Source organism: Sorex araneus, chromosome 3 (genome assembly GCF_027595985.1).
Source record: "Sorex araneus isolate mSorAra2 chromosome 3, mSorAra2.pri, whole genome shotgun sequence".
Taxonomy (NCBI): Eukaryota; Metazoa; Chordata; class Mammalia; order Eulipotyphla; family Soricidae; genus Sorex; species Sorex araneus.
The window spans coordinates 182885164-182898902 of record NC_073304.1 but is presented as its reverse complement, the minus strand read 5'-3'; the positions used below and the strand labels follow the sequence as shown (position 1 = coordinate 182898902).

The window sequence follows — 13739 nt, the reverse complement described above, 5'->3', positions numbered from 1 at the left end:
TAATAATGCCACTGGCAGCAGCAGAGAAATCGGGAGGTGTAGGATTAGCTTTGACAAAAGATGTGGGAGATGTGGGTGCTGATACTATAAGGCATTGGTAAGAGAAATGGAAAATGAGTAAGTGGAGAAAATCAACATTTCCCTGGATCAATAGACTCAGGTTATTAGAATGACAGTGCTTTCCAAAAATGATCTTTTCAGTCAGTGCAAATAAAAATCGTGTAGGATTTTCTAAATTTTATATGGACCCTGAAACTCATACAATTCATATGGAAGCTTAAAGGATCTGGAATAACCTAAACAACTTAGAAAAAGAACAAAATGGCAGGACATATACTTCTTGATCCCAAGATTTCTTATGAAACTATATTGAGAACGTATGACATTGATGTAGATGATTAGTTAATCAATAGAGCAGAATGGACAGTCATTAAAATAGACCTATATGTTTATGGTCAACTGATTTTTTATGATGTAAAAGCAGTTAAGTGGAGAAGAGATAGTCTTTGCAACAAATGGGGTGGGAAACAATGAAAATCTACAGGACCCAGGATCACATATGGTCCCTCGGCCACCCAGGAGTGATTTCTAAGCCCACAGCCATGAGGAGCCCTGGAGCACTTTTAGATATGGCTCATAAAGCAAACAATAAGAACTATATACCAAAAAAATTAACTTTAGGGCTGGAGTGATAGCACAGCCGGTAGTGCATTTGCCTTGCACTCGGCCAACTTGGGTTTGATTCCCAGTATCCCATATGGTTCCCTGAGCACTGCCAGGAGTAATTCCTGAGTGAAGAGCCAGGAGTAACCCCTGTGCATCGCTGGGTGTGACCCAAAAAGAAAAAAAAATTAACTTTTTGTGGGGGGAGAAGGGATACATACTTTGTACCACAAACAAATATTAATTCAGAATTGATTGTAGATATGAATATAAAACCCAAGAATATTAAATTTATAGATGAAAGTCCTTGAGTCTTGGGTTAGACAGAGGGTTCTTAGATACATATCAAAAGAAAAATCTATAAAAGATAACTTGACTAATATATAATCAATATACTTCCTACAAAAGATAATTGGAAAACAAAAATCCAACTCATGGACTGGGGAAAATATTTTAAAATAACATATTAGATAAATGTGTGAAGAAATTTTACACATTTAGAATAATATATAAAGAATTTTCAGTATCAGTAATAGCTGAACCAAAGAAACAGTTTTTAAGTGGATAAAATATTTGGCATTTTTTTATTTTATTGAATCACTGTGAGATAGTTACAAGCTTTCATGTTTGGGTTACAATCTCACAATGATCAAACACCCATCCCTCCACCAGTGCACATTCCCCACCACCGATATCCTGGGTATTACCCCCCCCTTCCCACCCTCCCCCTGCCTCCATGGCAGACAATATTCCCCATACTATCTCTCTACTTTTGGGCATTATGGCTTGCAACACAGACACTGAGAAGTCATCATGTTTGTTCTATTATCTACTTTCGGCATGCATCTCCCATCCCAACTGGTTCCTCCAGCCATCATTTTCTTTTTTTTTTATTTCTTTTTTTTTTATTTTTTATTAGTGAATCACTGTGAGGGTACAGTTACAGATTTATACATTTTTGTGCTCATGTTTCCCCCATACAAAGTTTGAGAACCCATCCCTTCACCAGTGCCCATTTTCCACCACCAGTAAACCCAGCATCCCTCCCACCCTTCCCATTCCCGTCTCCCCCCACCCCACACTGCCACTATGGCAGAGTATTCCCTTTTGTTCTCTCTCTCTGATTAGGTGTTGTGGTTTGCAATAAAGGTGTTGAGTGGCCATTGTGTTCAGTCTCTAGTCTACAGTCAGCACGCATCACCCTTCCCCTGTATGACCTCCGACCACATTTTACTTGGTGTTCCCTTCTATGAGTTGCCCAGAATGGGAGACCAGCCTCCAAGCATGGAGACAGCCTCCTGGTACTTATTTCTACTATTCTTGGGTGTTAGACTCCTATTCTGTTATTCTATATTCCACAGATGAGCGCAATCTTTCTATGTCTGTCTCTCTCTCTCTGACTCATTTCACTTAGCATGATACTTTCCATGCTGATCCACTTATATGCAAACTTCATGACCTCATTTTTTCTAACAGCTGCATAGTATTCCATTGTATAGATGTACCAAAGTTTCTTCAGCCAGTCATCTATTCTAGAGCACTCAGGTTTTTTCCAGATTCTGGCTATTGTAAACAGTTCCAGCCATCATTTTCTTAGTAATCCCTTCTCTATTCTATCTGACTTCTCTCCTCCACTCATGAAACAGTCTTCCAGCTATGGGGCAATTCCCCTGGCCCTTGTATCTACTGTCCTTGTGTGTCAGTCTCATGTGATATTATTCTATACTCCACAAATGAGTGCAGTCCTTCTATGTCTGTCCCTTTCTTTCTGACTCATTTCACTTACCATGATACTCTCCATGTCTATCCATTTATAAGCAAATTTCATGACTTCATCTCTCCTAACAGCTGCATAGTATTCCATTGTGTAGATGTACCAAAGTTTCTTTAACCAGTCATCTGTTTTAGGGCACTCGAGTTATTTCCAGGTTGTGGCTATTGTAAACAATGCTGCAATGAATATATAGGTACAGATGTCATTTCTACTGTGCTTTTTTGCATTCTCAGGATATATTCCCAGAAGTGGTATTGCGAGGTCATATGGAAGCTCAATTTCTAGTTTTTGAAGAACTGTCCATATTGTTTTCCAGGAAGGCTGGACCAGTCGACATTCCCACCAACAGTGAAAGAGCATCCCTTTTTCCCCACATCCATGCCAGCACTGGTTGCTTTTGTTCTTTTGAATGTGTGCTAATCTCTGTGGTGTGAGATGATATCTCATTGTTGTTTTGATTTGCATTTCCCTGATGACTAGCGATGTGGAGCATTTTTTCATGTGCCCTTTGGCCATTTGTATTTTTTTTTTTTTGAGGAAATTTCTGTTCATTTCTTCTCCCCATTTTTTGATGGGATTGGAGGTTTTTTCTTATACAGTTCTTCTAGTGTCTTGTTTATCCTGGATATTAATCCCTTATCAGATGGATATTGGGTAGATATTCTTTCCCATTCTGTGAGCTCTTTCTGTATTTTGGTCACTGTTTCTTTTGAAGTGTAGGAGCTTCTTAGTTTGATGTAGTCCCATTTGTTTATGTTTGCTTCCACTTGCATGGTCAGTGCTGTTTCATCCTTAAAAGATGCTTTTAGCTTCAATGTCATGGAGAGTTCTGCCTACATTTTCTTCTATGTACCTTATAGATTCATGTCTGACATTGAGGTCTTTAATCCACTTTGATCTGACTTTTGTGCCTGGTATTAGACAGAGATCAGAGTTCATTTTTTCACAGGTAGCTAAGTGGATAAAATATATGAATGTGGGTTTGGTTGGGGTGGGGACTGCAGTTAGGACAGAGGCGGGATCACTATACAATGATAGTTGGAAAAGATTGCTCTGGACAAGAACTGGGTGCTAAAGGAGGTGATATTATATGCATGATAACCCTTCAGTAATTGTATTATAAACCATAGTGCCCTAGTACAAACCAAAGAAAAAACAAAGGGAAAAGAGAGAGAGACAAGAAAAGTGTCTGCCATAGAGGCAGGCTGGCGGGGCCAGGTAGAGGGAGGGGGGTTACAGAGGAAAACTGGAGTGGAGCGAGTGAAATGGCAGTTGCTGAGCATCTATATTGTGCTGTGCTCTGATCACTGCACCATAACTTCCGTGTAAGCTTTATATATTTCTCCTATAGATGAGGAAGTCAAGTCTCAAATGTCATGCGGTAACCTACCAAGTTCCCATGGCCAATTGTATTAAAAAACAGTTGTCTTCCTTGAATGTTTAGTTTTAAAACTATAATCCATTACTTATTGTCTGACAGTGGACAAGCTATGTAAATCAAGCATGCAACAGCCAGTCTCCCGACCTCAGAATATTGTCTGAACCTTAAATTTTAGTTGATATTCTGCCACCTTGATTCCACCCAGTTCATAAGGCTGCCTGTTACTTACTCAATAGATACAGCGTTGTGTTCACAATCAGCATGCTTTATTCTTCCCATTTTTCTTCTGCTCTATTTTCTGGCATCTACTCTTCTAATATTGACATTTCCATTTTCATTCCAGGTGTTATCCAAGTACCTATAGGAACCTATTACATTTTGCCCATTTTTATTGGGATGGATTGTTTAAGCTTAGTTTTTGCTGCCCGGTGTAAAGTATTATGTTGGATTCTTGGTAGATGACTTTAGAACTGAAGCTTGAACATCAGTTCTCCCTTTGAAGAATTTAGCTATTCTGTGTTTTCGACAACTTTGAGTATTTAAGACAAATAGTTTCTGGCAGAAGCTCTCCACTTTTATGTTGTTATACTTGGAAGTTTGCTTATTTATAGTCCAGAGGCCAAATTATATGCCTAATACAGTGAAAAGTCCAGTTGGAGTACTAAGTATAAAGGATTCAGGCCAGAATTGGGGAGATGTTCTTAATTCTGTGAATGTTTTTTAGGACATAAATGTTTACATGAATTTTCTTGTCTTCTATGAGTATCCTAAGTGCTTTGGAGAGGTTTTGTAACTCTGGGGTTTCCCTTCACCATGGAAACTGCTTAGGATCCTGTTCTTGCAGTGCCTTTGTAGTATTGTAGGTTGAAGCCTACAAAGACTGTTTTCTCTGTGAGGTCTCTGGCAAACTTTTGACTTCTTGGTTGGCACTTGTCTTAACCATGAAGTAGAATCTATGACTTGGAGCAGATAAGGCATATTTTTTTCTCATTTAGAATAGTTGTCCACGAGTCTTTTTCAAAGAGGCTTAGAATTTCCTCAAGACCCTCTGAGTAGTGCTTGAGGGGCTCGTACTTACAGACCCTGCTGCTGTGCTGCTGTGGCTTCCTCTCTGATTATTTAGAATGACTCGTATTTGATTTTCAGGGAAAACAATATGAAAGAGGCTTATATCTTTGCATGTGCATTTTTCCTATCCTAACAGGCAAGAAAATATTTAAAGGATCTTTTTCATTTTTGTAAATTCACAGGAAAATTAATTTACCCCTGAAGAGTTTTGTGATACTTAAGAAATTAATTAAGAGCTGAAGAAATACTGCAGAAAGTCAGGCACTTGTCTGACATCACATAGGGTACCTAAAGCACCACCAGGAATGATCCTGGGCAGAAAGCCAGGAGCAAGCCCTGAGCATAGTAGGTGTATCCCACCACCACACCTCCTAAAAATCAGCCTGGTACTGCACTGTCATCTTGTGTGATGTGGGAACTATTATGATATTTGATTACTTTCTTCACACTGTTTCCTACTGTGTGTGCATGCGCATAAGTGTTGAGCTATGTCTATCCCTAGATTTACATAAAGTATTTGTGAATATAATTGTACTTTTTAGATAATAGAAGAGCTAATTAGTTCGGGTTTTGCAGATAATAATTTTCTTATGTAAAAAGAAACACCTTAATTTAATCTTGTATTATGTATTTTCCTTCACATGCAATCATTGCTGTGTATCTTTTCTGAATTTGGAGTGACTTACCTCATCTTCTGGTTTTTCTGAACCAGTCACGTTCTCTTTATTTCTTCTTAGGAGTCATCTATACTGCTGATATTCTTGATCGAGAGACGACAGGGTCATACTGGCTGACAGTGTATGCTACAGACCGGGGTGTTGTTCCACTCTACTCCACTATTGAAGTCTACATTGAAATTGAAGATGTGAACGATAATGCGCCACTGACCTCGGAACCCATTTATTATCCTGCCATCATGGAAAACTCTCCAAAAGATGTATCCGTCATTCAGATCCAGGCAGAGGACCCTGACTCTAGTTCCAGTGAAAAACTGACATATAGGATTACAAGTGGGAATCCTCAGAATTTTTTTGCCATCAATGTCAAAACAGGTAAGGGAATGTTTATATGACTTTATGAGTTGATGGTTCTTAGGCTATCTATAGCTTTGATCTCTTTGTTGGGCAGGACAGACCTAGCTCAAGCTGGGTCATGTATAGGAGGTGATTTCTACATCTCCTTGGAAATCCTTTATTGCTTGACCTTATACAAGCTTGCTATATGTAATCTCCTTAAAATCTTTATCTCTTAAATCTGGCTTTTTATGATTCTTGTACTACCGTCAACGAAGGGCCAATGTTTAGAGGAACTTATATTGCAAAATTTCAAACGCTCAAAATATTTCTAGATATTGGAATCAAAACTTAATTAGTTGGATAGGATCCCAAAGCATTGGGAGGTGTTTATTTGAATGCCTTCTAAGATAAGTCTGTGCACTGGAAAAGTACTTTCCAGAGTGAACCTCAGAAGTTTCTTGCTTTCTTAAGGTTTGCCGTTTTAGATCTGTAGAATAAAACTCTGAGTAGTAGTGAATTGAGTATAAATTAATTGAAATTTAGAACCATATAAAAAGGACATGATTGCTATTTGTTGGTATGGACATGTTCATGTTTTGTAGCAAACCATTTATCAAGTTGGTGTTCATTGAAGTTGGAATACACAACTAACTCAAGAATTTATTAAATGACAAATTCCCATCAATATGATTTTAAAAGATGTTTCAAGTTCTTTTGAAACTCTAGATCATCTCTAAATGTTGGTGGACCAGTCATTTTGTTAAGCAAACATCAGCATTTTATCTGTGTTAAATCAGGATTTGACTTGCTTGTTGTCCTAAGACAAAGGGTGGTTATCAGTCATTGAAGTCTGTTTGAGGCTGCTAAACTTGAAGGTGAAAACTTTAATATTTGAGAGTCCAAACTTTCTGAGCTTACTGGAAAATCAGTAAGTAGCATGGAGTGCTCTTCTGAACTCTCTTAAGAACAAAGAGCTTGATCGAATGTGACAATAACAATGAACTTGGATAATTAGAAAGAATAGAGAGTTCCACAGAGACAGAAACAGATCAAACAAAGGTCACATGAAGAAGCTGGTACACAAACACACATTTTATACTCAATGGAATTTTATATCCTGGAAGGTCTCCAGTGCAAGGAATCAGTGGTGTGGTGCTGCTCAAGGTCTGCAGTGCTGGGGTGTCTCCAGGGCGGCACCCCATGAAGCTTGGGGTGCCATGTGGGTCCGGAACATATGGGGCATGCACCTGTTCTATTGCTCTGCTCACACATCTCATAAGCTTTTATAAATAATTTTGTCCAAGGAATGATTTTAGAATCACTTTTATAATTGCCTAAAAGATGTGTTTATTACTCTTTATAATCCCCAGGTATATGATTAGACATTTATTTACTTACCACAAATTTATTGTGCCTGCTGATTTTCAAATAGATATAATAGAGTTGTGAACTTAAGATATCTTTCAAGGCCCTCTGTGATCCAAGGTACATGAACTCAACGAAATAATTAACAAATATTTATGATATAATGCAATTGTAATCATTTTTTAAGATAAAGGAGCTTCTCTCTTCATGAGATTGGTGACCATGGTGGTTAGGAGATAAAATTTGAAGTTAGAAGTCCTGGATTTTAAATCCTTGCCAAGAACATTCAGTCTGGGAAACATCATAGACTAGAAAAGGCAAACAAGTATAATCAGACATTCCTGGTCACCAGTATTAACATATGGAATTGAATATGTCTGAGCTCCGGTTTTTGGTGAAAAGGGATTGTTGCAGATATATAGGAGTCCTCACAAAAGACTAAGCACTCTTGCTTAACACACTGAAACTGCAGGGAAAGTTAATAATGTATCCTGACTCTTTAACTCTGCTGTTCATAAGCATGACATTTAAGCTTTTGGACCTCAGATTTTGACCTGGCAAATGAGAAGCCCTTGCTTACTTCACAGGGGTTGGTCATGAAGACAGAATTGGCAGTATGTGCTTGAAGGCTGCTGAGAAAACACAAAGCTCTCTAAAAATGTCCTTACTGTGTCCTGTGCCTGGAAGACTCACAGAGCCAAGGCAGGTGTGATTCTCATTAAGCTTGTTGCTCTGTTATGAAGACAGTGGAGCTATCTTCTGCCATCTTGACACTGTCTGAAGAAAAGCCTTAACTGAGCATTTCACCCGTCCCCTTTTACAGTACTTTGTTGGCACTGTTTATGCCAGTCTAATGTTTTCTAAATGAAGTGGGAGGTATCGGCAACCAGCATGATTAGGGAAGATGCTGTGCTTTAGACTTTTTCAACCGGATGTGGTCTCTAGAAAACTGGTTTTTCACTCTTTCCTGTATGGTGGAACAAAGTAAATAAGTATATTTATGTTTAATAAATGTAGTTATTTCTAAATCTATGATAAATTATGTTAAATAAGATAATAGATTAATCAAGATGAAAATGATTAAGTTGAATGCAAACAATGACAATTACCTGTGAGCCATGGCCTGCAGAGTATAGCAGATATCTGGAAAACTCAGAAAAGGCAAGGTTTTTTGTTGTTTTTATGCATATTGTTCTCTGCTAAGGCTATTTTACTTTGTTATTCCTACCAGACCTAGAGTCACAGAGCAGTAGACTCTAGACCTTCTTTAGTCATTCCTGTGGTTTAGGAAGAAAAACAAAATTCTGTGAGGTCCTTTTTGGCATGTAAAAGAAGCCTTGATTGATTCTAGGCTGAAACACTGAATTTAGTTTAAATGCAGCCTCCCTGTATTCGAAGGCCCTAGAGGCTAGTAACTGGAGCCTATCCACTTGTTCATGTTCTAAGTGGGATACACCCACAAGCTGGTGACCACTGCCCCGATGATAGTGTCCTTCCATCCCTGGGAACAACATTCAAGCTCACCACCTCTTTTGTTCATCAAACTCAACTGTGGAGCAGGAAAGTTCTTTAGGGTTCACTAACTGTTTATTTTCCATGTTCACAGTACAGTAAGTATTTAATAGTAGACACTGGGTAAATATTAGTCATGCTCACTGAGGTTGCTAGTTGTCTGTATTTCCCCCTAGAAAGACTTGTATAAGCTGCAACCACATTGTTTCGACATGCCACTGTCCTTTGAAGAAGGCATACTTGATAGACAGCAGAGTCTCACCTTACTGGTTGGCTTGTAGCACTAAATCCTTCCATTCAGGCTTTTTTACTTTCATGGTGCTATTTTACACCCAGGTTGGTGGGGTGGATGACCTACAGAAATATGAGACAGTGTGTATACTCAGGGAACCCAACTTCCCAATCTTCTTTCATACAGAGTTGAATCCTAAGAGTGTAAGACTGTTCCTGGAAAATGGATCATCATATTTGTGGAGTGCAATGTGAATAGGAAGACCTGTCCTGGAGGGGCAGAGGGTAGTGCCTACTAATAAGGGCTTGCATAAAAACCCTCACCTGATGTGGACCCTAAAGAATAAGCTCCTCTCTCGGGAGAGGCCAGAGAACGGCTTGCCTGGAGGCTGTGACCAGGCTCAGTTGATCTTACCAGCCCCAAAGTGCAGCTGTGAAACTGCAGGGGGAATGGAAGGCATTTTGAAAATTTGACCTGGTTAGCACATGTTCTCTCAAGAGCCTGTGTCTGTGAAGGGATCCCAGCTTCAGCTAGAGATTTTGGTAGGTGACCATCCAGGACATGGGCTTTCCAAGCCCCTCTGACCCTTGCTCTCTCCCTGGTATCTCTCCCTGCAGTTGAGTTGGGGTGAGGCTCACCTTTCCTTCATCTCTCTTCTTTGAGCAGCACAGAATGACCTAACTCTGTGTGCTCGCGTGTGCGTGTGTGTGTGTGTGTGTGTGTGTGTGTGTGTGTGTGTGTGTGTGTGTGTGTGTAAGCACATATACACGAGTTGCTTTCTCTACCAGGAGGATTGGGAGAAAGAGATCCATTCTTAGTGACGGGTCCCTGGGATGTACAGGTTTTTTTGTTAACAGAGAGTTCACTTATTCTTAGTTTTTTCAGTACCACCTGTTTATTTATTGTTTGTTATCAGACATAGTAGACACATCCTAGTGGGTGGGAAACAGATCTAAACCACGCTTGGTGTCACAATGACTGACAAGTTTGTTCTGCTCAGATACCTGGATAGAGCCCAGATACTTCACATACATTCCACAGGTCCCATTGATGCTCACTTTGCTTCCCGAAGGTCCCAGTGGACAGAAAGATAAAGTTTAGTAACTAAGAGGAAGAAACAAAAACTGAGAAGAAGGGAGCTAACTTCAGGGTTAAATGTCCTATTCTTGCTTTCTGGTGGTGGAGCTTTAAGATTTAACTAGAATTTCAAAGCGCTTTCTCCACCCCAGGTTATCCCCAAATCAATGCATATCCTTACTTACAGTTTCTGCTTTATGAAATAGAGGTGGGGTGGGGGTGGGAATGAAAATACCACCTCACTATTATATTTTAAAGAATAGAAAATGAAAATGAAAACATAAGAAAATGGTATGCTAAAAATGCTTAGGTATCTTCAGTGAGATAAGCCTTAATTATAGGGTGGGTTTTTTTTTTTAATTTATTTAGTTTTTGTTTGGGCTCCACATAGTGACTTATCACTCCCAGTGGTGCTCTGGGGATTATCAGCTTCTGGGCCTCCTGCATACAAAGCAACCAACCACTCCAGCGCTCTGAGTCAGCTCTCCAGCCTCTAGTACATGCACTCAGACCTTGCCCTGTTTGGTGTAATATGTTTAAATCCACCTTTCCTTGAAAACAGAAGGAAACCTTGCTTCATGTGTAAAATCACACACACACACACACACACACACACACACACACACACACACACAGTATAACGATACAAAGGGTAGTGCTTTTTCTCCGGAATGAACATTGTAGAAACCACTTATTTCTGTGTCTGTTCCTTATCCCTCCTTAATGAATAGCTCAGTTCCCCTGCATGGGTGGAAATGGCCCCCAGATGATGAGCTGATATTCATATGTACAGGCGCAAAGCAGATCATGTAGCCAATGAGTATGTATGAACCTGTAAATCATTGGCTCCTGCATTCAGCCATGAAAGGAGTCCTTGTCCTATAGAACATTAAATCGTCTTCATTTAATACAACAAGCCCAGTAGAACAAATGGGACTCATGCAGATTTATCACAGGGGTTATTTAAATTCAGCTGTGACCTTTCATCCCAGTGGATGTGTCCAGAGGAACAAGGACAAAAGGAACTTTTCTGCTCTGTCATTCTTGCCCCTTGAGAGGCTCAGGGTTTCCCAATTCAATCAACTCACAATTCTGGTTAAGGTAGGCTGAGGGGTGTTAGGGGGATTGGAGCGTAGAGGGTGAGAGGGCTCAGTCAGGAAGGTCCTTGGCTGAGGAAACAGTTTCTGTTCTGGTGTGGACTTGGGCCCTGTCTCTCTATCACCTGAATGCTAGTGGGGTGAAGTACTGACTTTCCCCACTGAAGTACTATTTTGCACGGGGTGATTCTTTATCGCTCATTCAGTGTATGATAAGATTTTTAGCATTACTTCTAGCCTCTATGAGATTCCAATTAGTACCTTTCGCATAGCCAGAATTTCCTCTAATATTGTGGAATGTCCCCGAGGATAAAATCACTCTCTTTGAGGTTGGAGAGAATATAGAGAGTGAGGTGCTTGTGGTTTGATCTCTAGAACCCATATTGTCCCCTGAGGCCAGTAGTAATCCTTGAGCACAGAGCCAGGAGTAAGCCCTAAGCACTACTGGGTGTGGCCTCCAAAACAAACAAACAAACAAATTCTGCCCCTTGAAAACCTTGGAGTGATTCTGGACTCTCCTGTGCAGGGTTCTGCTCCCCTTGCCGTGGACAGAGCATCCTGTGTGTGGCTGGCCGGCATTGGAGGGGTTTGAAGAGTTAACAAAACAGTGCACAGGGCCACATATCTGTATCTACAGAGAGAGATGAATAATCAAAATAAAATTAAAAGGGGAGGAAACCCCACACTGCCTCAACTTTCTCCCACACCAGGTGTTTTGAATTTTAAAGGCGCCATAAAAACTTGAAAGCAAATTCTTTGGGAAAACAAGAACAAAACTTCAAACAGAATGGATGTGGATGAAGTTATCAGTTCTCAACTTCTTGGTATTTGGAGAGGATTTGGCTGGAAACACAATTCTCATCAGAGCTGGTTTGAGCAGCATTCTCCAGGAAGCCACATGAAGAGATTATTCCGAAGGCTCCAGGGTTTATTCCCTTGAAATACTTAAGCAGCTCCAAATCCTGTTCCTGCTTTATGTCAACCTTCTGACTGATAAGTCAGGGGATTGTTTTGTCTCTGGAATAAAGGTGATGGAAAGGAGAAAGGAGCCCTTTGGTCTGGGTGAGGGCCACAAGCTCTCTGATTTGCAGTCTCCCGAAGGCAAAGTTGGGTGCTCCTGTGTGAGCCTCTGAGAACGGGCTGATTCCTGGGCTGGAACCATGTCCCACGTTGCCATCTTCAGAAGCTTCTTAGACAAGTGGGAGTTGGTGTCTGCATCTACAGTAGGAAGGAAACCTTTGACCTCCTGCTAGTCGCATTTTGATGGGCAGGACTGCTAGTTAGGCAGTAGCCTGGCTTTGATCCCTCTCATGAGACACGGGTTAGGCTCTGGAGTTCCTGTGACTGTTTCTAGGGAAAATGTCAAAGGCTGGTTTTCTAGTCTGTGTTCTAGCAGGGCTAGGGTGTCTGATGTCCCCAGGGCAGGATGCTGGCATTTCATTCCCTTTAAAGGGGCTGGTGCTGGTGCCTGGGCTCTGACTGCCCCCCACTCCTCGTCACCTGATTGCAGAGTAGGGAAACAACTGCACCCTAGAATCAGAATGCCATCTCACTGCCGGCATAACTGCTGCTGGGATTTACTGAAAATTATTTGGGAGGGTGATCGAATTGCATAAATAAAACAGATGACGGACTCGTGTATATATAGCTAGATATATAAATAAAGAGATTGATTAAGGTCATAAATTTCTCTTTTATTTCTCCTATCTGGACATTAATTCCACAGCAGTAATTTACTGCACTGGATTATTACTTTCTTCTGTTCTGAGAGAAACAGTGCATTTTAATTGGCACCACTGCCCACCTCTTTTTATTCTTGCAGTTGGTCACAGTTTGGGTGCTCCTCAGTGCTCTCTGCATGAATGCCCCTTCCTCCTGGGCTTGAGAGGAACTGGGCAGAACACAAAACCTCAGAGGGTATATCTGCTTTGTGCCCTTGGCCTGCTCTTAGCTCTTATTACAGTGGGGCTGGAGGTGGAAGTGCCTTGCTCAAGATGGTGAGTGCAGAACTAGAGTTGGTCTGATTACTGGTCTGTGATATGAAAAGCAAATGCTCTGAGTCTGGAAAAATGTGAGCCAATTTAGCAACTATGCTAATGTTAGAAGTTTGAAATGCTGGAAAATCTTTCAGATGACTATAGTCACACTTGGTAAAAATGAATACATTAAATGGCTTATCCCTGTACCTGGGATATTTCCCAAGTGACCTTATTTGATTTTTTTTTTTTTTTTTTTTTTGCTTTTTGGGTCACACCCGGCGATGCACAGGGGTCACTCCTGGCTCTACACTCAGGAATTACTCCTGGCGGTGCTCAGGGGACCATATGGGATGCTGGGATTCGAACCCGGGTCGGCCGCGTGCAAGGCAAACGCCCTACCCGCTGTGCTATCACTCCAGCCCCAAAGTGACCTTATTTGAAAACAAGGTCTTGGTGACTGGAATCAGGTGCAAGTGGTTGGCCCTCATCAGTGATCCTTGTCCTTGTGAGATGAGAGATTCAGACACAAAGAAAGTGCCCATGTAAAGACAGAGGCAGAGATGGGAGTTATATGC

The 13739-nt window shown here is 40.8% G+C and overlaps 1 protein-coding gene across 8 annotated transcripts in view; it reads left to right on the top strand.

The window, feature by feature from the left end:
• Positions 1 to 13739, top strand: part of FAT3 (FAT atypical cadherin 3) — a 267114-nt gene that overhangs the window by 96246 nt on the left and 157129 nt on the right. For all 8 annotated transcript variants that reach the window (XM_055133235.1, XM_055133233.1, XM_055133234.1 and 5 more), the window contains exon 3: positions 5624 to 5938. In XM_055133235.1, the coding sequence (XP_054989210.1) occupies positions 5624 to 5938 (315 nt within the window). The remainder of the gene's footprint in view (positions 1 to 5623; positions 5939 to 13739) is intronic.